At 42.2% G+C, this 25,578-nt stretch overlaps 1 protein-coding gene and 1 non-coding gene across 8 annotated transcripts in view; both read right to left on the bottom strand.

Annotated features, from left to right (window-relative positions):
• The window catches only part of PAFAH1B1 (platelet activating factor acetylhydrolase 1b regulatory subunit 1), a 91,801-nt gene that overhangs the window by 23,128 nt on the left and 43,095 nt on the right, over positions 1-25,578 (bottom strand). For 6 of the 7 annotated variants that reach the window (XM_063717829.1, XM_054535108.2, XM_024234142.3 and 3 more), the window contains 1 exon segment: positions 22,481-22,695. In XM_063717829.1, coding sequence (XP_063573899.1) covers positions 22,481-22,512 — 32 coding nt within the window. In that variant the 5' untranslated portion in view covers positions 22,513-22,695. 7 annotated transcript variants of the gene reach the window in all.
• Positions 5,013-5,111, bottom strand: LOC112129825 (small nucleolar RNA U13). Its single transcript, XR_002912176.1, has one exon. It is a non-coding gene; the product is annotated as a small nucleolar RNA U13 (small nucleolar RNA).

The following is a 25,578-nucleotide window of genomic DNA, read 5'->3' as shown; positions in this document are numbered from 1 at the left end:
CTGGGTATATACCCAAAGGAATATAAATCATTTTGCTATAAAGACACATGCACACATATGTTTACTGCAGCACTATTTACAACAGCGAAGACATGGAACCAACCCAAATGCCTATCAATGACAGACTGGATAAAGAAAATATGGTACATGTACACCATGGAATACTATGCAGCCATAAAAAAGGAATGAGATCATGTCCTTTGTGGCGACATGGATGAAGCTAGAAGCCATCATCCTCAGCAAACTAACACAGGAACAGAAAACCAAGCACCGCATGCTGTCACGCTTAACTGGGAGTTGAACAATGAGAACACATGGACCACAGGGCGGGGAACAACACACGCCCGGGCCTGTTGGTGGGGGTGGGGGTCGAGGGGAGGGAGAGCATCAGGACAAATAGCTAATGCATGTGGAGCTTAAAACCTAGGTGATGGCTTGATAGGTGCAGCAAACCACCATGGCACACGTTTACCTACGTAACAAACCTGCACATTCTGCACATGTATCCCAGAACTTAAAGTAAAATAAAAATTAAAAAAAATAATACACTGAAAAGGCTAAGCTTGCATATTCAGGGCAGCAATGGAGATAACATGCATTACTCTAAAAGGTCCAGGGGCCCAACAAATCTGAGATGTCTGCAGGGCTGTTGAAGGCTCTGTGAAGGTAACACAGAAGACCAGGCAGTATCAAGCATGACACCACCAGGAGCACACCTGGAGTCATCTTTAGTACCCTCCTCCAAAAGACACCTCTCACACCACCCCAGGCTATACCGTTTTAGATAACAAGATGCAACTATACAGTCTTGGGAGAGAATGGGAATAAAATTTATTTCCAGGGCACAGATATACAGGGGATCATTCCCTAAGCTACAGCCACAGGATATCATCAACTCTCAAACAGGTAACAAGCCTTCCTAATTTTTTTTGAAACGGAGTCTCACTCTGTCACCCAGGCTGGAGTGCAGTGGCATGATCTCGGCTCACTGCAGCCTCTATTTCCTGAGTTCAAGTGATTCTCGTGTCTCAGCCTCTCGAGTAGCTGGGATTACAGGCGAGCACCACCATGCCCAGCTAATTTTTTTTTTTGTATTTTTAGTGGATACAGGGTTTCACCGTGTTGGCTAGGCTGGTCTCGAACTCCTGGCCTCATGTGATCTGACTGCCTTGGCCTCCCAAAGTGCTGGGATTACAGTCATCAGCCACCACGCCCAGCCAAGGCTTCCTTTTTTTTTTCTTTTTTTTTTTTTTCTTTTGGCGAGGCAGTCTCACTCTGTCGCCAGGCTGGAATGCAGTGGCACAATCTCAGCTCACCACAACCTCACGATTCTCCTGGCTCAGCCTCCCGAGTAGCTGGGACTACAGGCGTGTGCCACCACGCCCAGCTAATTTTTGCATTTTTAGCAAAGATGGGGTTTCATCATATTGGCAAGGATGGTCTCGATCTCTTGACCTCGTGATCCGCCCGCCTTGGCCTCCCAAAGTGCTGGGATAACAGGCGTGGGCCACTGTGCCCGGTCTTTTTTTTTTTTTGAAACGGAGTCTTATTCTGTCATCCAGGCTGCAGTGTGGCAATCTCAGCTCACTGCAACCTCCCCCTCCTGGGTTCAAGCAATTCTCCTGCCTCAGCCTCCTGAGAAGCTGAGACTGCAGGCACGTGCCACCGGGCCCAGCTAATTTTTGTATTTTTAGTAGAGATGGGGTTTTGCCATGTTGGCCAGGGTGGTCTCGAATTCATGATCTCAGGTGATTCGCCCACCTTGGCCCAAAGTGCTGGGATTACAGGTGTGAGCCACTGTGTCCAGCCAAGACTTCCTAAATTTTTATGCTACAATACCCTACTGAGTCTTCAGGGAAAGGGCAGCACAGATGTGATGAGTTCCTGGCCATAGGTCTTATACCTCTCCAACCTCACGTACCCTAAGAAATCTGTCTGACAAATTGATTGCCATTACCATCCTTCACCATCACACTCTAAGATAACTACTTCCAAAAGGTAGTTCAGGATTTCACTACTACCAGTCTTAGGACAAGTACAAGTTCAGCAAGAGGTTATAATGAGACCTTATCCATGGCAGAGACAAAGTGAAGAAGAATGATATTCAGGCAACTCAGGGTGAGTGGACCTTTATCTTCCCCATCAAGCAAAAAGAACCCTGTATCTAGTATACTAACCTGCTCGGTCCCATTTCTTTTCATCAGACGACTGGGTCTCAGGTGACATCCTGATATACCCTCCAGCCCACAGCAGCAACAAAAGCCAAAAATGATCTACCAATTAAGTACATCACACTGCACTTTTTAAAAAGCAAAAACCAAATAAATAAACAAAAAATATGCGTTACTGTTCATTCTCGTATTTGGATTAAATTTCTTGAGTAATAGAAACACAAAACAGAGGGCAGTCACTAAACAGTTGTTTTCAGCCTCCACCCTTATTTATCTGTTTCCCTCTTTACCCTTTTAACCTGTTAAGAAAAATAACTTTACTGAAAACTAAAATACTTAAAGGTCTAAGAGACAAAGGGGGTTGGGGGAGAGGGAGAGAGAATGTCACACTAACCCAGCTGAACTCCTAATTACGTTGTTTTAAAGTTACTATATTATTGATTGACACTTAGAAAAAAACTGCATGGCCTGCTACAGGCCAGAGGTCAGCTACGTTTCCAGAGACGGGGAGATTTTGCCTTAGTTGTTCAGCATAATTTACAACTGTGAGATCCACTCAGGATATATTCCTGTAAAAATATTTTGCATTATTTCAAAAACTCATAAGGCAAAGTCAGGTTGTACAATAGGAAAGATAGCCGATACAACTGTCATGTATTGAATAGTTTGAAACATTTATATTTTTAAAATGTAAAGCAAAATTTCACTATAAAACATGTAAAGAAAAAAGGAAAGAGGAAGAAGGGATGAGTGCTTGTTATTTCCAGTTTTATACCAAGAAATATAAAAGAAGGTTAAGTTATATATGGTCCCTTGCCTCCTAGGATCTTGTAAACCTATCTGAGGAGCAAAATAAAAGCTACTGAAGTCTATGAAATTTAATTCAAAGATGAGAGAAATGAGACTGAATGGAAGAATCTTTTTATAAAGGCAAGATGTGAGGACTTAAAGGAAATAGTAAGTATTACCTAGGCAGGGAGCTGAGCTGGACCAAGTGAATCAGAATGGTACATTATGGAGATCTCAATATTTATCTAAAAACATCTATCAAATTCAACATTCTTGGCCAGGCGTGGTAGCTCATGCCTGTAATCCCACCACTTTGGGAGACTGAGGCAGGTGAATCACTTGAGGTCAGGAGTTTGAAACCAGCCTGGCCAACACGGTGAAACCTCAGCTCTGCTAAAAATGCAAAATTAGCCGGGCACGGCGTTGGACATCTGTAATCCCAGCTACTTGGGAGGTTAAGGCAGGAGAATCACTTGAACCCGGGAGGTGGAGTATTGCAGTGAGCCAAGATGGCACCACTGCATTACAGCCTGGGTGACACAGTGAGACTCTTGTCTCAAAAAACAGAAACAAATTCAACATTCTTGATTTTTAAACATTCCTTATTAACGGAAAGGTCTTCATTAAGAATGTTCATTAACATCAGGAAAAAAGAAATCTCTCAAACCTTCAACCAATAAATCTAATAGTTAATGGCAGAACACTGGAAACACTTGTGTCAAAGAACAAGGCAAAGATGCTATAATCATTCCTATTACTTAAAACCGCTCTAGGGAGTCTGAGTCAGGAGAATGGCGTGAACCCGGGAGGCGGAGCTTGCAGTGGGCCCAGGTTGTGCCACTGCACTCCAGCCTGGGCTACAGAGCGAGACTCTGTCTCAAAAAAAAAACTGCTCTAAATCAGGTGGCATTAAAATAATGAGAGAAATGGCTAGAAAGAGAGACTATGTAGGACATTCAAGGCAAGAAAAAGCAATTTAATGAAAACAGTAATTTTAAAAGACCTATTTATCAGAAGTGTCAGAAGTATACAGGCAGATTACATGAAACAGCAAACTAAACAAAGGAAGACCACTGTATAGTAAGTCAAGCCCTAAAAAACAATGAAGATCCCTTAAAATCAGGTCATATTCATAATAAGCATCCCCAGAATTATCTGATTAAATATAGCTTCCAATTGTTGATGGAGCAGTTTTTACTCTGCACTGAAGAGCAGGATATTCAATTATCTACCATACTGCTAATAATGGATTTATATTTTTAGAATTAGGATAGGTCAAGTCATAGTATATGGCTGTCATTCATTGCCACCTGATGAATCATTTACTTGTCCCGGGCCCCTTTCCTCACTCTTTGAAAAAAAAAAAGAGAGATGAGGTCTTGCTCTGTTGCCCAAGCTGGAGTGCTGTGGCACAATCATGGCTCATTGCATCCTCAAGCTCCTGGGCTCAATGGATCCTCCTGCTTCAGCCTCCTGAGTAGCTGGAACTACAGGCACATGCCACCATGATTGGTTAATTTTTTTTTTCTTTAAGTAGAGATAGGGTCTCAGTATGTTGTCTAGACTGGTCCTTTTTTCCCTTTTAAATACCTAATAGCGGCCGGGCGCAGTGGCTCACGCCTGTAATCCCAGCACTTTGGGAGGCTGAGGTGGGCAGATCACGAGGTTAGGAGTTCGAGACCAGCCTGGCCAACATAGTGAAACCCCGTCTCTACTAAAAATACAAAAAAAAATTAGCCAGGCGTGGTGGCAGACGTCTGTAGTCTCAGTCACTTGGGAGGCTGAAGCAGGAGAATCACTTGAACCCGGGGGCGGAGGTTGCAGTGAGCCGAGATCGTGCCACTGCACTCCAGCCTGGGTGACAGAAAGAGACTCAGTCTCAAAACAAACAAACAAACAAACAAAACAAAACCAAAACCACCTAATTGCATCCCATCCTTCAGCTGACCTCCAACTCCACACAGAAAATAGAAGCTACTCAGCATGTAACTTTCTCAATGTAGTTTCCTGTATTTGTGGCACTGCTTTCCTCTTCTATTTTTTTTTTTTTCACATCAGTCGGGTAATGTGACATCATAACAAGGCTGGAGGGAGGCACATCTTACACGTGTGTAAACACCCTATCATCACACTTAGTAACTACAAAAGAATCTGCCTTCCTCTTCTATGATGTGTTTTTTTTTTTAATCTTTTTTGAGACAGGGTCTTGCCATGTCACCTAGGCTGGAGAGCTGTGGCGCAATCTCAGCTTACTGCAACCTCTGCCTCCAGAGTAGCTGGGATTACCAGGCAAGTGCCACCACACCCAGCTAATTTTTACATTTTTAGTGGAGACGTGTTTTCTCCATGTTGGTCAGGCTGATCTTGAACTCCTGACTTCAGGTGATCCACCTGCTTCGGCCTCCCAAGGTGCTGGGATTACAGAAGTGAGCCACTGTGCCTGGCCTACGATGTGTCTTCTCTTTCTAATACAATTATATAGAATACCCTCCATCTTTCAGTGAAATGCAATGTGATGTGGTATGTAAAAGGGCTTTGTATGAATTCTCCAGAAAGTCAACAATTTTGACCTTGATCACATCTTGATCATCTTTATAGATGCCTACATTTCACTCTTATAAAAAAAGTTAACACACACACACACACACACATATATATATAATTTTTTTTTTTAATGATCAGCAATTTCATTCTGGAAATCAAAAATTTCCAAAGAATAAAAAGATCTAACACAGGCTGGGCATGGTGACTCACACCTGCAATCCCAGCACTTTGAAAGGCCAAGGCGGGAGGACTGTTTGAGCCCCAGAGTTATGAGCTATGATCATGCCATTGCACTACTCCAGCCTGAACCCTGTCTCTTTAAAAAAAAGAAAAAAAAAAGCCAGGCAGGGTGGCTCACACCTGTAATTCCAGCACTTTGAGAGGCTGAGGCAGGCAGACTGCTTGAGCCCAGGAGTTCAAGACCAGCCTGGGCAACATGGCAAAAATCTGTCTCTATAAAAAACAGAAAAATTAGCTAGGCATGGTGGCACATACCTTAGTCCCAACAACTTGGGAGGCTGAGGTGAGAGGATGGTTTGAGCCCGGGAGGCGGAGGCTGCAGTGAACTGAGATTGAGCCACTGCACTCCAGCCTGGGTAACAGAGCCAGACACTATCTCAAAAAACAAACAAAAACTAACACAAACTGAGAATATTTTAATCCTCCTCTGAAGACTCAGAGGGCCTTTTTAATTTTTTACCTTAAGGCAATAATTAGAAACAATAGTCACTGCATAGAAAGTGAAAATATAGGCAATATGATTATAGATTCCATCATTATCAAACTTTTAAAGTTGAAAAGACAGGCCGAGTGGAGTGGCTCATGCCTGTAATCCCAACACTTTGAGAGGCTGAGGCGGGCGATCACCTGAGGTCAGGAGTGCGAGACCAGCCTGGCCAACATGGTGAAATTAAAAATACAAAAATTAGCTGGGAGTGATGGTACGTGCCTGTAATCCCAGCTATTCAGGAGGCTGAGGCAGGAGAATCGCTTGAACCTGGGAGACAGGGGTTGCAGTGAGCCAAGACAGCGCCATTGTACTTCAGCCTAGGCAATAACAGCAAAACTGTCTTTAAAAAAAAAAAAAAAAAAGAAAGAAAAAGGTTTAAAAGACAACAGGGACCTCAACATGTAAGCTGGATAGAAGCAGCATATTAAATAGTTTATATTTAAATGTATAGTGACTGGCTGGGCATGATGGCTCACGCCTGTAATCCCAGCACTTTTGGAGGCCGAGGCGGGTGGATCACGAGGTCAGGAGATTGAGACCATCCTGGCTAACACGGTGAAACCTGTTTCTACTAAAAATAGAAAAAATTAACCGGGCATGGTGGCACGCGCCTGTAATTCCAGCTACTTGGGAGGCTGAGGCAGGAGAATCACGTGAACCCAGGAGGTGGAGGTTGCAGCAAGCTGAGATTGCGCCACTGTACTCCAGCCTGGGCAACGGAGCGAGACTCGGTTTAAAAAATAATAATAATAATAAATTTAAAAAATAAAAATAAAAAATATATAGTTACTTTGACAATCAATGAAAATATATAGCTGTTTTTATAAATATAAACATGTGAAATTTAGATTATAGTTATAGTCTTATTTCAACCTTACTATCCAATTCATTCATGTACTTTGTTTTTGTTGCCCTATATTAACAAAATTCAAATTCACACAGGTAAACAGTGCAAACAGTACCTGGATTTAAACAGCTCAACCTGCAGTCTCAGAGTATTCTTCAATTAAACTGAGCCAGAAGATTTAAAAAGAAGTGGAAAATACCAGTTTGAAAGCTGAGTCACTAATAAGATCTAAAAATTACTTTCATGCCTTATTATAGATCACAAAGTCAGGCAAAAAGTACCCAAATCTTTTTTTTTTTTTTTAATATTTTTAAGTTCTAGGGTACATGTGCACAACGTGCAGGTTTGTTACATATGTATACATGTGCCATGTTGGTGTGCTGCACCCATTAACTTGTCATTTACATTAGGTATATCTCCTAATGCTATCCCTCCCCTCTCCCCTCACCCTCACGACAGGCCCTGGTGTGTGATGTTCCCCTTCCTGTGTCCAAGTGTTCTCATTGTTCAATTCCCACCTATGAGTGAGAACATGTGGTGTTTGGTTTTTTGTCCTTGTGATAGTTTGCTGAGAATGATGGTTTCCAGCTTCATCCATGTCCCCACAAAGGGCATGAACTCATCCTTTTTTATGGCTGCATAGTATTCCATGGTGTGTATGTGCCACATTTTCTTAATCTAGTCTATCATTGTTGGACATTTGGGTTGGTTCCAAGTCTTTGCTATTGTGAATAGTGCCACAATAAACATACGAGCGCATGTGTCTTTACAGCAGCATGATTTATATCCTGTGGGTATATATACCCAGTAATGGGATGGCTGGGTCAAATGGTATTTCTAGTTCTAGATCCTTGAGGAATTGCCACACTGTCTTCCACAATGGTTGAACTAGTTTACAGTCCCACCAACAGTGTAAAAGTGTTCCTATCTCTCCAAATCCTCTCCAGCATCTGTTGTTTCCTGACAAAAGTACCCAAATCTTAAACTAAGCCCTAGAACTATTTGGCATCTAACGCCACTACATGAACATGTGCAGCTATAGTATATTCCCATGTACAACGTGAAGTGCGCGGGCAGGTGCAGATCTTCAGTGTATTTCACACAGGCCAGGGAAAAACCACTATCCAATCAATGCCAAATATATATGATGTTCAAACAGATTCACGGGAGAAACCTGAATACCTCAACTAACTGCAGAGGTCAGTTTTTTAAAGCAAGAAAGTAAACAACAACAACAAAACACGCTTAAAAATATATTACAGTCATGAAAAGACATGGAGAAATGTTTTTGGTTTTTGTTTTGTTTTGTTTGAGACAGAGTCTCGCTCTGCCGCCCAGGCTGGAGTGCAGTGGCGCAATCTTGGCTCACTGCAAGTTCCGCCTCCCGGTTCACGACATTCTCCTGCCTCAGCCTTCCGAGTAGCTGGGACTACAGGCACCCACCGCCACACCCGGCTAATTTTTTTTTGTATTTTTAGTAGAGACAGGGTTTCACCGTGTTAGCCAGGACGGTCTTGATCTCCTAACCTAGTGATTCGCCCGCCTTGGCCTCCCAAAGTGTTGGGATTACAGGCGTGAGCCACCGCGTCCGGCCTAGAAATGTTAAGTACATATTGCTAAGTCAAAGCAGCCAATCTGAAAAGGATACAAGCTATATAATTGTAATTTTCTGGAAAAGACAAAACTATGGTAACAGTAAAAATATGAGGGGTTTAGAGAGGCAGGGAAGGATGAATAGGTGGAGGCTGAGATTTTTAGGGCAGTGAATTTATTCTGTATGATTGATGGATATATAACATTAGGCATTTGTCAAAACCAACAGAATATACAACAAAAAGAGTAAACCCTAATGTCAACTATGGACTTTAGTTAGTAATAATGTGTCAATGTTGGCTTATCAATTATAATAAATATACCACATAAATGTGAGATGTTAACAGTAGGGGAAACTGGGGAAAGGCAAAAAGGCATATGGCACCCTCTACCAAGTCACTCACTCCATTCCCAAATCAAAATTACTATGGAAAACACTTGAGGCTTTTTGGAAAAATAATTTAGAGAAGCAAGGAGGTTTACAAAACAAAAAATTTAGGAGAATTTATTACCTCATATTGAAATGTATTTTTCTTTTTTTTTTTTTTGAGATGGAGTCTCACTCTGTTACCCAGGTTGGAGTGCAGTGGTGCGAGCTCGGCTCACTGCAGCCTCTACCTCCCAGGCTCCAGAGGTTCTCCTGCCTCAGCCTCCCAAAGTAGCTGAGATTCCAGGCAGGCGCCACCATGCCCAGCTAATTTTTTTTTTTTTTTTTTTAGTAGAGACAGGGTTTCGCCATGTTGGCCAGGCTGGTCTTGAACCCCTGACCTCAGGTGTTCCGCCTGCCTCAGTCTCCCAAAGTGCTAGGATTACATGCGTGAGCCACTGCACCTGGCCAAAATGTATTATTAATATAAAGCTACTATAATCAAAAGAATGTTCTTCTGGCTCCTGAAAGCACAGCAAGTCCAAAAACCAATGCAAGGTTTTATAAGAAGGTGTTTTCAGATCAATAAGGAAAGGACTATTCAATAAATGTTTCAGCATGTGGAAAATGACTCAGAGAAAAAGCACTTCGATCTCTTTCTTGTATAATCAACAAACATAAATTCCAGATGGCTTAGACATTACTATAAAAAGAAATGAACACAAAAAGGCCTTAAGAAAGTAAAAGTGAATACTTATGTAGTCATGATTAGCGAAGGTCTTCCCAAACATGAATCTAAAGGTAGTATCAAGGAAAAGACAGTTTTCACTTTGTGACACTTCTTTGCAACATATGACCATGGGTGACTCAGTACACTAAAGTCCTCTTAGGAATCGACAAGAAAAATGTAAACACTACAACAGAAAACAAAACAAAACAAAAATGTAGCAACACCCCGAACAGGCAATTCACAGAGTAAGAGAATGGCATTATACACACACACACACACGTTTTGAACTCACAATAATTTTAAAGAAAATATTTCTATAAATTGTGGGATTACTTTTATATACCCACATAAAATTTGATTTTTTCAATTAACTTCCTGCTTTTTTTTTTTTTTTTTTTTGAGACAGAGTCTTGCTCCGTCACCCAGGCTGGAGTGCAGTGGCACAAGACCTCCCAGGATCCTCCCACTGAGGCCTCCCAGGTAGGTCCCAAGACTGCGCCAACATCCCTGTTTTTTTTTTTTTTTTTTAGATGGAGTCTCGCTCTGTCGCCCAGGCTGGAGTGCAGTGGTGCCATCTCGGCTCACTGCAACCTCCAGCTCCCGGGTTCAAGTGATTCTCCTGTCTCAGCCTCCTGAGTAGCTGGGATTACAGGTGCACACCACCACGTCTGGCTAATGTTTGTATTTTCAGTAGAGACGGGGTTTTGCCATGTTGTCCAAGCTGGTCTTGAACTCCTGACCTCAAGTGATCCACCCGCCACGGCCTCCCAAAGTGTTGGGATTACAGGCGTCAGCCACTGCACCTGGCTGCCAGACTATTTTTTAAATCAATTTTTTGTAAAGATAAAATCTTGCACCTACATTGCCCAGGCCGATCTCAAACTCCTTGGCCTCCCAAAGCGCAGGGATTCCAGGCCTAAGCCACAGTGCCTGGCCTGTTTTGAGGCCTTTCTTCACACAGAAGTTTTCTATTTTGATAATAGTCAAACTTACCACTCTTCCTATTGTTTCTACATTTTATACCTTGAGGAAGTCCACCTCTACCCAAAGGGTATATTTTCTCTACCACTTTATACTGTTATTCTGTATGTGTTCAACATTAAGCCTTTTAATACCTTTATCCCATGCTAAATTTCATAAATGGGCATGTCTTTGAACTTTGTTCCCCTAACCTATTTGCCTATTCCACATTTTATAATAATATTTGTATATCTGATAGATTCAGGTGCTTTCCCATTTATCATTTAAAATATTTTATTTATTTTTCTCTTCCAAATGATTTTTAAGATCAAGCTGGTCAAGTTAATGAGAAATTTAGTTTGAATTTTGATTGGGATTGCATTTAATTTTATTATTTTAAGAGTTGTGATATCTGTCCAATACTGACTTTTTCATCCAGAAACAAGGAAAAAAATCTTTTCTACTATATTATCCAACAACAAGAACAGTTTATTATTTATTTATTTTGAGACGGAGTCTTACTGTTGCCCAGGCTGGAGTGCAGTGGCATGACATCTGCTCACTGCAACCTCCCTGCCTCCCAGGTTCAAGCGATCCTCCTGCCTCAGCCTCCCAAGTATGTGGGACTACAGGCACGCACCACCACGCCTGGCTAATTTTTGTATTTTTAGTAGAGATGGGGTTTCATCATATTGGCCAGGCTGGTCTTGAACTCCTCATCTTAGGTGATTCACCCGCCTCGGCCTTCCAAAGTGCTGGGATTAAAGGTGTGAGCCACTGCGCCTGGCCAGGAACAGTTTATTTTTGTATGCCATCTTGTTTCAGGTTACCATACTAAACCCATTTTATTTATTTATTTTTTTTGAGACAGTCTTGCTTTGTTGCCCAGGCTGGAGTGCAGTGGCATGATCTCGCCTCACTGCAAACTCTGCCTCCCAGTTTCAAGCAATTCTCCTGCCTCAGTCTTGACATCCCAAAGTGCTCGGGTTACAGGTGTGAGCCACCCCCACCTGGCCCTGAAACCATTAATTCTAATTGTTGATTCCCTTAGGTTGGCTCTGTAGATGCTGTCACCTATAAATGTTTGGCTGCTTCTTTTCCAATATTTCTAATTCTTTTTGTTGCCTTACTACATGAGCTGGAATCTCAAATATATACTTAAATAGATGCAGAGATACAGGAACTCTTAGTTTCTTGCTGACTTTAATGGGAATGCACCTAGTATTTATATTTTAATGTATGTTGTAAATTTCTGGTAGGTAGCCATAATCAAGTTAAGAAAATATCCTGTTATTTTCCTACAGGATTTTTTTTTTTTTTTTTAAACAATCAGGAATGGGTATTAAAAATACACCATTTTCTATATTTTGGGTTAATCATATGGTGTTTCACTTTTTTTTTTTGAGACAGAGTCTCACTCTGTTGCCCAGCATGGAGTGCAATGGCACGATCTCAGGTCACTGCAACCTCTGCCCCCTGGGCTCATGAGAGTCTCCCACCTCAGCCTCTCAAGTAGCTGGGGCTACAGGTGTGAGCCACCACACCCGGCTAATTTTTTGTATTTTTAGTAGGGATGGGGTTTCACCATGTTGGCCAGGCTGGTCTTGAACTCCTGACCTCGTGATCCACCCGCTTTGGCTTCCCAAAGTGCTGGGATTACAGGTGTGAGCCACCATGCCCGGCCATAAATTTCTTAATGTTGAACCAACCTTGTAATCATGGGAAAAATTATACTTGGTGATAGGGTTTGGCTGTGTCCCCACCCAAACCTCATCTTGAATTGTAGGTCCCACAATCCCCACGTGTGGTGGGAGGGACCCGGTGGGAGGTAACTGAATCATGGGGGTGGTTTCCTCCATGCTATTCTCATGATAGTAAGCTCTCATGAGATCTGATGGCTTAATAAGGGGCTTCCCCCTTCACTCGTCTCTCATTCTTCTCCTTTCTGCCACTATGTGAAGGACGACATGTTTGCTTCCCCTTCTGTCATTATTTTAACTTTCCTGAGGCCTCCCAGCCATGTTGAACTGTGAGTCAAACCTCTTTCCTTTATTTATTTTGAGACGGAGTCTCGCTCTGTCGTCCAGGCTGGAGTGCAGCCGCATGATCTCGGCTCACTGCAAACTCTGCCTCCTGGGTTCACCCCATTCTCCTGCCTCAGCCTCCCGAGTAGCTGGAACTACAGGCGCCCGCCACCACGCTCGGCTAATTTTTTCTATTTTTAGTAGAGACGGAGTTTCACTGTGTTAGCCAGGATGGTCTCAATCTCCTGACCCCGTGGATCCACCCACCTCAGCCTCCCAAAGTGCTGGGATTACAGGCGTGAGCCACTGCGCCCGGCCGCCCTCTCTCCTTTATAAATTACCCAGTCTTGGGTATGTTTTTATTAGCAGCATGAGAGTGGATGAATACATTTGGCAATGAGCAATGTTTTTCATATCCGACTGGATTCCACTATTATATTATTTAGTATGTTTAATCTGAGTTCACAGAAATCATTAGAGTGTAATCTTCTTGTTTTCCTTTTTGAGACAGGGTCTCACTCTGTCACCCAGGCTGGAATACAGTGGCATGATCTTAGCTCACTGCAATCTCTGCCTCCCAGGTTCAAGTGATTCTCACGCCTCAGCCTTCAAAATAGTAGCTGAGATTACAGGTGTGTGCCACCATGCCCAGCTAATTTTTGTATTTTTATTTTTCTGAGACAGAGTCTCACTGTCTCCCAGGCTGAAGTGCAGTGGCACGATCTCGGCTCACTGCAACCTCCATCTCCCGGGTTCAAGCAATTCTCATGCCTCAGCTCGCACCTCCTCCACCGCCCCAAGTAGCTGGGACTACAGGTGTGCACCACCACGCCCAGCTAATTTTTGTATTTTTAGTAGAGAAGGGCTTTCTCCATGTTGGCCAGGTTGGCCTTGAACTCCTGACCTCAGGTGATCCACCTGCCTCAGCCTCCCAAAGTGCTGTGATTACAGGCGTGAGCCACCGTGCCCAGCCAAATTTATTTTTAGTAGAGACAGGGTTTTGCCATGTTGGCTAGGCTGGACTCAAGAGATCCACCCATCTCGGCCTCTCTGAGTGCTGGGGTTACAGGTGTGAGCCACCATGCCTGGCCTCACCCAGTGTTTCTATGAAAGTGGTGCCCACCTTATAAAATAAGCTCCTAAATTTACTACCTTTATGTCCCGGAAAAGACAATGTAATCTGGGAAGTAAATGGTCCTTAAGATTTGAAAAAATTAGCATCTAGGCTTAAAAATTGCCTGGGCTTGAAATCTTTAATGTTACAATGTCCTCTATATTTAGTGATCTATTCAGGTTCCCTACTATTTCTTGAACCAATGTTATCACATATTTTCCTAGAAAAAGCACCCAGGTCATTTAGATTTTCAAATTTATTTATTTATTTTATTATTTTTTGAGACAGAGTCTCACTCTGTTGCCCAGGCTGGAGTGCGCAACCTTGGCTCACTGCGACCTCTGCCTCCCAGGTTCAAGCAATTCTCATGCCTCAGCTCCTGAGTAGTGGGGATTACAGGCATGTGCCACCACACCCGGCTAATTTTTGTATTTTTAGTAGAGATGGGGCTTCACCATGTTGGCCAGGCTGGTCTCAAACTCCTGACCTCAAGTGATCCACTGCGCCCAGCAGATTGTTTCAAACTTAATAGGATACCGTACTCTCATAAGTTTGAAAATCATCTGAGTTCATTTTATGTTGAATTTCTCATTCCTATATAGTTCATTTACGTCTTTTCTCTTTATTAAATTGGTTATAAATTTTCTTAAATTGGTTTTATACATTTTCTCTTTATAAAACTGTCTATTTTACTGGTCTTTTTAAAAAGCTAGTTTTTGGTTTTGTCAATTAAGTTTACTGGACTATTTTCTATTTTATTAAGGTCTGCTTTTATTATTAATTCTTCCCCTTTCCTGCTTTCTTTAGACTTATTTTGTCGTTCTTATTCGTAAATTGAATACATACTTCATTTTCTGTCATTATTTTTATAAAGATTCACTGAAGACTGTGTATTTTCTGTAGGCTATGTTGGCTGAATCTGATAGGTTTTTGTTATCAGTACCCTCATTATTACTGATGTCTTCAGCTCCTAAGTTTTAATCTCAACTCCTTAGCTATTTAGAAATATATATATATATGGCCAGGCGTGGAGGCTCACGCCTGTAATCCTAGCACTTTGGGAGGTCCAGGCAGGTGGATCACGAGGTCAGGAGAGTGAGACCATCCTGGCTAACACAATGAAACCCCGTCTCTACTAAAAATACAAAAAAGTAGCCAGGCATGGTGGCACGCGCCTATAGTCCCAGCTACTCGGGAGGCTGAGGCAGGAGAACCCAGGAGGTGGAGGTTGCAGTGAGCCGAGATCACGCCACTGCACTCCAGCCTGGGTGACAGAGCGAGACTCTGTCTAAAAAAAAAAAAAAATAGAAATATATATATTTTTGAGACAGGGTCTCCCTCTGTCCCCCAGGCTGGAGTGCAGTGGTATAATCTCGGCTCACTGCAACCTCTGCCTCCCGGGTTCAAGTGATTCTTGTGCCTCAGCCTCCCGACTAGCTGGGATTACAGGCATGTGCTATCACGCCCAGCTAATTTTTCCATTTTTAGTAGAGGTGGGGTTTCACCATGTTGGCCAGGTTGGTCTCCAACTCCTGACCTCAAGTGATCTGCCTCGGCCTCCCAAAGTGCTGGGATGACAGGCATGAGCCACTGCACCCGGCCCCAGATTTACATTTAAATCTTATTATAAGACAAATTTTCTTTGCTTGAAGAACACTTTTGTTTTTGTTTTTTGACAGGACCTTGCTCTGTTGCTGGAGTGGTGTGCAGTGACGTGATCACGGCTCACTGCAGCCTCAATCTCCCAAGGTCAAGCAATCCTCTTGCCTCAGCCACCTGAGTAGCTGGGATTACAGGTGCCCGCCACCACAACCGGCTAATTTTTGTATTTTTTGTAGAGACGGGGTTTCACCAGGTTGCCCAGGCTGGTCTTGAACCTCTATGCTCAAGCCATTCTCTCACTTTGGCCTCCCAAAATGTTGGGATTATAGGCGTGAGTCATCACACCTGGCCTGATGAACATTTTAAATTATTTATCTAAAGCTCTCTATAAATTTAGTCATCTGAAATTAGGTTCTCCTCTTTCACTTTATTTTTATTCAAATTAAAAGCTCTCTTTTGGGCCATAATATCATAATGCTTAAATACTTATCCTGATTACGAAGGTAGTGTGACTGCAGTGAGTTGATACAAAGCATCTGGAAGAAAGATCTGAATTGACTCAGAAATAACAATGACTAAAAAAACACATATACCTCCAAATAATACAAAGATACATATATACAGGGTTATGTATTACAGTATTATTTGGAGTTACAAAATATTGAAAACTACCTAAATATACCAAACACGGGAGACTGGTTGAATACATTAAGGTATAAGTAGAGAACTAGGTGCTACATACATAACTGTTTTATTTATTTATTTATTTTTTGAGACGGAGTCTCACTCTTGTTGCCCAGGCTGAAGTACAAGGGTGTGATCTCGGCTCACCGCAACCTCCGCCTCCCAAGTTCAAGTGATTCTCCTGCCTCAGCCTCCCGAGTAGCCGGGACTAGAGTCGCCCACCACCATGCCCGGCTAATTTTTTATATTTTTAGTAGAGATGGGGTTTCACCATGTTAGCCAGGCTGGTCTTGGACTGCTGACCTAAGGTGACGCACCCGCCTCGGCCACCCAAAGTGCTGGGATTACAGGCGTGAGTCACTGTGCCCAGACTACAACTGTTTTAAAAAGAAAAATGAGGAAAAACTTTATGAGCTTATATGGAAAAAGTTCCAGGAGATACTGGATTGGTAAGAAAAAAAAAAAAAAAAGAGCAAGAGAGGCTCAGTGGCTTGAGCCTGTAATCCCAGCAACTCGGGAGGCTTGGGCCCAAGAGTGAGACCACCCTGGGCAACATAGCAAGACTTCATCTTTACAAAAAAAATCTGTAAATAAAAAATTAGCCAGATGTGGTGGCGGGAGCCTGCAGTCCCAGCTGCTCAGAAGACTGATGTGGGAGGATCTCTTGAGCCCAGAAATTAAATGCTGCAGTGAACCCAGAAATTAAATGCTGCAGTGAGCTCTGACTGCACCACTGTACTCCAGCCTGGGCAAAAGGGGTTGAATCTGTCTTTAACAACAACATAAAAAAAAAGCCAGGTGTGGGCCGGGCACGGTGGCTCATGCCTGTAATCCCAACACTTTGGAAGGCCGAAGCAGGTGGATCTCTTGAGGTCAGGAGTTTGAGACCAGCCTGGCCAACATGGTGAAATCCTGTCTCTACTAAAAATAGAAAAAATTAGTGGGGTGTGGTGGTATGTGCCTGTAACCCTAGCTACTCAGGAGGCTGAGACACAAGAATTACTTGAACTCAGGAGGCAGAGGTTGCAGTGAGCTGAGATCACCCCACTGCACTCCAGTCTGGACAACAGAGAAAGCCTCTGTCTCCAGGGGGGAAAAAAAAAAAAGCCAGGTGTGTTGGCTCGCACTTGTAATCCCAGCACTTTGTGAGGCCTAGGTGCAAGCATCACCTGAGCCCAGAGGCAGCCTGGGCAACATAGTGAGACCGTCTCTACAAAAAATAAAGAGAAATTAGCTGAGTGTGGCCAGGTGCAGTGGCTCATGCCTGTAATCCCAGCTATTAGCGGGGCAGAGGCAGGAGAATAGCTTGAGCCCAGGAGTTGGAGACCTGCCTGGGCAATATAGCGAGACCCCGTTCTCCACAAAAGGGGGAAAACAAAAAAGGCAAAGGAAAAAATTAGCTGAGCATGGTGGCATGGCATGTGCCTGTAGTCCCAGCTACTCGGGAGGCTGAGGTGTAACAATCGCTTTAGCCCGGGAGGTCAAGGCTGCAGTGAGCCATGATCATGCCACTGCACTCCAGTCCAGACTGGAAGACAGAATGAGACTCTTGTCTCCAAAACAAAAGAACAAACAAAGAACATATATAGTATGCTACCTTTTATTTAAGAAAGAGGGAGAAATAAGACGACATATATCTATCTCATATTTTTAAAAACAATAAGCTTGGTTCCCTCAAGGGATGAAAGGAGTTGGGGGTAACATGGTGGAAGGGATTCAGAAGAGAATAACACTTCTGGGTATATGTTTTTCTATAGATAATGGTTTATATATTTAAAAAATTAAAGACAGGACAGCGAGGAGTGAGGGGGAGGATGAAAACAAGCAAGATGAACCCAATTATATTTCAAATGAGTAATACCATCATGCAAAGAGGGAAAACAACAACAACAAAACAAATTCTAAGTAACCTATTAACACATTTGATGATCATGTCGTGGGCAGGACAGGCAGGAGCAGAGCTGCATGCGAATTCTCAATCCTTTCCCGGATGTCTGGTCTTCGTGGAAGTATGAGGGAAACAATTCTAAAACTATTTGAGAAGTAGAGGTGGAGTAGCTCTTATCTGAAATGCTTGGGATCAGAAGTATTTCAGATTTCGACATTTTTTCTAAATTATGGAATATTTGCATATATCTAACGAGGTATCTCGGAGATGAGACTCAACCAAGTCTAAACACAAAATTCATTTGTTTCATAAATGCCTTATACATACAGACGGAAGGCAATTTTATTTATTTTTTTCTGAACACTTATCCCCAATTTCTAATGAAGGTAATTCTATACAAAATTTTAAATAACATTTGCAACTTGTCACATGGGGTCAGTCAGGTGTGGAACTGTCCACTTGTAGTGTCATGTTGGCACTCAAAAAGTTTCGGATTTTGAAGCATTTTGGATTTTTGGACTTGGGCTGCTCATCCTATATTACAGAATTAAGCAAATGAATCAATCTGTTGATATTATTGGGAGTCAGAGTTCTCACTACAGAAGAAGAGGGATATAAATAAATGGTATGAGAGAAGATAAAGAATTCTCTGGGGACAGACCGGAATTAGAAGCATCACTGTAGCCTAATGATTTCTAAAGTAAGTATGTGTACATGTAGGTACTTATCAGTAGTTTTCAACTGGTGACACTGGCAATGTCTGGAGATAATTTTCTTTGTAGCATCTAGTGGGTGGAAGCCAGAGATGTTGCTAACAACCAACATTATACAAGACAGCCCCCACAATAATGAATTATTTGGCCCAAAATGTCAATCGTGCCAAGACTGAGAAAACACTTGTATATGTCTATACTGGGGTGTCAGTATATGCATACTATGCATGTTATTTTCTACCTCTGTCTACTTAAAGGGCCCAGAAACAAAGACATCCCAGTAATAATGCCCATACCTAGTGCCCGTATCTTGGTCTCTAATACATATCATGCGCCACTAAGAAGAACCAAAGCTTGTTGGAGAAAGAGCTGATTCTAGAATTAAGGCAGGATAGGTACATAGTAAACCCGGAACATCTTGTTATTCTAGAAAGTAAGGAAGTAATCCCCCAAAATGATAGGAGCATACAAAAGCATCAACTGAGGGGGCTCTCATGGGCCGAATTTGGGACAATTCAAGTATGAAAACAGTGAGAATAGTAATGAATGATAAACTATGGAAAATATGAGAACTCATGAGTTCACATCAATAATGAAAAGACAGCCAGGTGTGGTGGCTCACATCTGTAATCCCAGCACTTTGGGAGGCCGAGGTGGGCGCATCACCTGAGGTCAGGAGTTCAAGACCAGCCTGGCCAACATGGTGAAACCCTGTCTCTACTAAAAATACAAAAATTAGCTGGGCGTGGTGGCGGGTGCCTGTAATCTCAGCTACTTGGGAGGCTGAGGCAGGAGAATCGCTTGAACCCGGGAGGCAGAGGTTGGAGTGAGCCAAAATCGCAGCACTGCACTCTGTGCACTCCAGCCTGGGTAACAGAGTGAGACTCCATCTCCCAAAAAAACAAAAACAAAAGAAAAAAGACAAGTAAATAAAAAAGAAGAAAAAGAAAGTCCCCTGCTTACAGCAAAATGGTAAGTGCTGCCTGTAGTGTGGAATGAGTGGTGGTGAAAACCATCACTCTATAACCACTGTAGTAAAGATGGTTCAGGCGAGAATCAATAGACCTCAAATCCAGGAGGGAAATACTGATGAAAAACATGAATGTTTGCATGGTCTTAAAGTACTTCCCACTTATTTGTGGTAAAGAAAATAACAGTAACTACACAGTGGAAAAATCAATCATCTCGGTTGAGGATGAAAACCGAGGGGCAGATGACCATTATGTCTCTCTAAATGCAACTATCTTAAGAAGAATAGAAACTACTTATGTAGTATTCTGGCCAAGAATGCGTAACCTGAATCTAATCATGAGGAAACACTAGAAAAGTATAATATGAGCACTTTGGGAGGCTGAGGTGGACAGATCACCAGGTCAGGAGTTTGAGACCAGTCTGGCCAACACAGTGAAATCCCGCCTCTACTAAAAATACAAAAAATAAGCCGGGTGTGCGCCTGTAATTCCAGCTACTCGAGAGGCTGAGGAAGGAGAATAGTGTGAACCCAGGAAGTGGAGGTTGCAGTGAGCCGAGATCGCACCATTGCACTCCAGCCCGGGTGACAGTGCGAGGCTCCGTCTCAAAAAAAAAAAAAAAAAAAAAAAAAGGACAATATGAGAAATACTCTATTTTAAAAACAAAGACTATTCCTCAAAAACATCAAGGTCAAAAAAAAAGACAAAAGCTGAGGAACTGTTCCAGATTAAATGTGACTGAAGACACATGAGGGCTAAATGAAATACCTGATCCTGGATGGGATGATGTACGAGAGTAACAAAGTGCCACAAAGGACATTATGGAATCAATTGACAAAACTGGAATATGGAAGGTTAAATTTAATAAAACTGCTAGCTATACTATGGTTTTATAGAATATCCTTATTTTTGGGAACTACTTAAATTTATTTGTGGGAAAAGGTATTTCTTTGATATATGCAACTTACTCTCAAATGGTTTAAGAAAAACCTGTTGCGTACTGCACACACACACCCCCAACACACAGAGTGCAAATGACAAAGCAAATGGTACAAAATGTTAACAATGGGTGTATTTCAAAAAACATTAGTATGCTTTGTGCTAATCTTGCAACTTTATAAATTTGAAATTACTTCCAAATAAAAATTGTTGAAAAGCCACAGAAATTGTTTTTTAATTGTAAAAATATAGAACATACTCATGCCTGTAATCCCAGCACTCTGGGAGCCAAAGCAGGTGGATCACAAGGTCAGGAGTTAGAGACCAGCCTGGCAAAGATGGTGAAACCCTGTCTCTACTAAAAATACAAAAATTAGCTGGGCGCAGTGGCAGGCCCCTGTAATCCCAGCTACTTGGGAGGCTGAGGCAAGAGAATTGGTTGAACCCTGGAGGTGGAGGTTGCAGTGAGCCGAGATTGCACCACTGCACTCCAGCCTGGGCGACAGAGCAAGACTCCATCTCAAAAAAAAAAAAGAAGTAGAACATAAAGCTACATTTTCCCGTTTTGTTTTTAAGGCTAGTCAGGTGAAGCAGGGGAAGTGGAAAATCCCCCTATGTTCTTCACCTATAAAAATGGAGTGCTATAAAACACTCTAAAACAGAAGGGGTCAAACCATTTCACACCTCTCTCATTAAAGCATCTGCATTAATTATTTTATTAGCTACCTCATAAACTTCAAATTCTTCAAATTCTGTAATGGCCATTGGAAGATAAAAGAAACACAACAAGGCAAAGGAAAGACATCAGTGATAACAAGAACAAAAAACAGCTTTCATTTTTCTAACGCACAGATTCCAGACCAAAAAAAGGTTTAGGAGAGCTTTGAAGCACCTAACTTCCTATTGAACATAATATTTTAAAAGATAAGCTTAGGGGCCAGGCACGGTGGCTCACGCCTATAATCCCAGCACTTTGGGAGGCCGAGGCAGGTGGATCACAAGGTCAGGAGATCGAGACCATCCTGGCTAACACAGTGAAACCCCATCTCTAATAAAAATACAAAAATTAGCCGGGCATGTTGGCAGGCACCTGTAGTCCCAGCTACTCGGGAGGCTGAGGCAGGAGAACGGCATGAACCCGGAAGGCAGAGCTTGCAGTGAGCCGAGATTGCGCCACTGCACTCCAGCCTGGGTGACAGAACAAGACTCCATCTCAAAAAATAATAATAATAATAATAAGCTTAGGGTAAAACTCATCCCAGCTGACTTGTCTGTTTTGCGTTAAACTTACATACAATCAAGTCACAAGGGTGAATAATGCTATATCATGGCCGGGCAAAGTGGCTCATGCCTGTAATCCCAGCAGTTTGGGAGGCCGAGGTGAGTGGATCACTTGAGGTCAGGAGTTCGAGACCAGCCTGGACAACATGGTGAAACCCCATCTCTACTAAAAATACAAAAATTAGCTGGGCATGGTAGCGGGTGCCTGTAATCCCAGCTACGTGGGAGGCTGAGGCAGGAGAATTGCTTGAACCCAGGAGGTGGAGGTTGAAGTGAGCCGAGATGACGCCACTGCACTCCAGCCTGGGTGACAAGAGCGAAAAACTCCTTCTCAGAAAAAATAAATACATTTTAAAAATAATGCTATATCATAGTAAGACTTTTAAAATCAGACCAAACTGCCTAAACCAATATTGGAACACTGGTAAAAATAGTTTTAATCTTAGAAGAGACCTCCCAAAGCTGTATTTTAATTTACTACTTTCTCTCTCATGAGGGAGATTTTTTTTAAAGCACAAAACAAAGAAACTTACAGTTCATCTCGTTGTCTCTGGGACAGCACCATCTTGGCTGTAATGTCAAGCTTATCTGATATAGTGGTATGTCCCTCCTTTGGGAAATCAAAAAGCTTTTTGATCCGGCAATTTAAATATGCCACTAAGTGTCTTCCACACAGGGGAAAATGATTCTTTCACAAATGAATCCAACTAGTAACCAGAAGATATTCAACAAGTAAGATTCATTCCACCTAAGGAGAAAGAGAAGGAAAAAAAAGATTATTTCACTTAAAATTTATTTCTAAATTATTAGTTATAGTACTCATTTTCAAAGATAAATTTTATTGTGATGTTAGTAAAAATATTAGATGATGATTTTCCACTTATAGTGAAAGCCAACTAATGTCAAAAACCATACTGTCTTGTCTTAAATTAATAATTCAATGAGCCACAACAGCATTACTTTTAAATTTAACACACATTTACCCACTCCCAATCATGTTAACCTGCCAGATACATTTGATTTCAAATATTAACATGTAACTCTAAAAGAATGTAATTCTTAGAGACAAAAAATAAAATTTCAAATTTACAAAAAAGGTATAAAAGGTAAAACAGATAAGGGTTTCATGAACTGCACAAGCCGAACAGTGCCAACTATAACTGAAGTAATCTTCAAGGTTGAGTGTTAGTCACCAATAACCTTAGAATGGCCGGTATTTATAACATACACTACCTAGCAATCTTACGCTTTTTATTGTTTTTTCGGAGACAGGTTCTCACACAGGTTGGAGTGCAGTGGCATGATCACAGCTTATTGCAGCCTTCCCCCTCTGGGCTTAAGCGATCCTCCCACCTCAGCTTCCCAAGCAGCTGGGACGACAGGCACACACCACCATGCCCAGCTAATTCTTAAATTTTTTTTTGTAGAGACAGGTCTCCCTACATTGCTGGTCTCAAACTCCTGTATTCATGGGATCCTCCTGCCTCAGTCTCCCAAAGTGCTGGAATCTTATGCTCTCTTAACCAATGTACCTAATTAAGAAATGTATTTGAGATGGTCTTACTTAAAATAGAGGCTACTGGTATACATAAAATTTGATTGGAAGAGGCAATTCAAAGCAATAAAAAAAATCCTCCAAATGATATGAAATTAACATATAATGAAGACCCTGTGGGACAACCAATCTAGAAACCTATCATGGACAGAAGAGTTAAGGACCATTTCCTGAGTACCTTTCAAATGCCATTCCAGTCACTGCTCCAGGCACTGGGAATACAGTAATGAATAAGCCAGTGAAGAAGAATGAGAGGCAGAGTGTGGTGGCTCACACATGTAATCCCAGTACTTTGGGAGGTTAAGGCAAGAGGATCACTTGAGTCCAGGAGTTCAAGACCAGCCTGGCAAACACAGGAGACCCCGTCTCTACAGAAAATTTTAAAAATTAGGTAGGTGTGATGGTGCATGCTTACTTGAGAAGCTAAGGCAGGAGGAATGCTTGCTACCCAAGAGTTCAAGGTTATGGAAAGCTACGATCATGCCATTGCACTCCAGCCTAGGTGACAAAGCGAGACCCAATTTCTTTTAAAGGAAAAAAAAAATGCATACCTTCGGGTTTCAAATATGAACCCTGAGGCCAGGCGTGGTGGCTCATGTCCGTGATCCTAGCACTTTGGGAGGCTGAGGCGGGCAGACCACTTGAGGTCAGGAGTTTGCAACCAGCCTGGCCAACACGGTGAAATCCCGTCTCTACTAAAAATACAAAAATTTGCGAGAAATCGCTTGAACCTGGGAGACAGAGGTTGCAGTGAGCCGATATCATGCCACTGTACTCCAGTCTGGGCAACAGACGAAGACTCCGTCTCAAAAACAAACAAATGAAAAACGAACATGAGCCCTGAGTGAAAAAGTGACAGCTCAGGTGCTCACTATGGCAACTGCCATTTCATTAGAGATCCCTATCTGAAGAACAATTCTAGTAAATATAAGCAGGAATTTATTTTATAATCCTTAAGGATTCTTCTGACCTGGAGCCCAGCTAACTACAAATGATAGCTGAAAGCCATCACTATCACTCCATCTAAATTCTGAGAAATATGATTGGAATCAGTAAGAAATATTGGAACTGGAACCAAACACAACAGACAAGCCAGTAAACCATACTTCTTTGGTACTTAACAACTCCCAATTATTCAAGTCTCACTTTTCTTCATACTGTTTCTTTTTTGAGATGGGGTCTTATTTTGCTGTCCAGGCTGGTGTACAGTGGCAGCATAATCATGGTTCATTGCAGCCTCAACCAAGCTGGGCTCAGGTATCCCCCCACCTCAGCCTCTTGAGTAGCTAAGACTACAGGCATGTGCCACCAACCTCAGATAATTTTTTTTTTTTTGTATTCTTCTATTTTTGTAGAGACAGGGTTTTGCCACGTTGCCCAGGCTGGTCTCAAATTTCTGAACTGAAGCAATCCTCCTGGCTTGGCCTCCCAAAGTCCTAGAATTACAAGCGTGAGCCACCATGCCTGGCTCAATTATATAGAGTGAAAATAAGGTATGGCAAAACTCCCTGCTTTAATCAGAAACCCCCCCCCCCATATTATGTATATTATGGAGTCCAATTTAATTATAAACATATCTCTGCTAGCCAAAAAAGCAAATCAATGTACAAGAATAATGACAGTGTCGTGCATGGTGGCTCATGCCTGTAATCCCAACACTTTGGGAGGCTGAGGTGGGAGGATTGCTTGAGCCCAGGAGTTTGAGACCAGCCTGGGAAACACAGCGAGACCCTGTCTCTACAAGTAAAAAAAATTGTCCGGGCATGGAGGCACACACCTATAGTCAGTCCCAGCTACTCAGGCGTTAGAGGCAGGAGGGGTGCTTGAGCCCAGGAGGTCAAGGCTGCAGTGAAGCATGATTGTGGCACTATACTCCAGGCTGGGCGCCAGAGAGAAACTCTGTCTCTTAAGAAATAAAAATAAAAGAATGATGACAGTACCGGCACAGTAGGATTATCTAATAATGATAAAACACATACATAAATCATTAAATATATTGCGGTACTGAACAAATTTATTCATTCAACAAACATATAAAGAACATTTAATTTATATTATGTGCTAGGTATTGTCTTA

Source organism: Pongo abelii, chromosome 19 (assembly GCF_028885655.2).
Source record: "Pongo abelii isolate AG06213 chromosome 19, NHGRI_mPonAbe1-v2.0_pri, whole genome shotgun sequence".
NCBI classification, from domain to species: Eukaryota; Metazoa; Chordata; class Mammalia; order Primates; family Hominidae; genus Pongo; species Pongo abelii.
The sequence above is the reverse complement of the archived record's forward strand: the minus strand, read 5'-3'. Positions and strand labels throughout refer to the sequence as shown.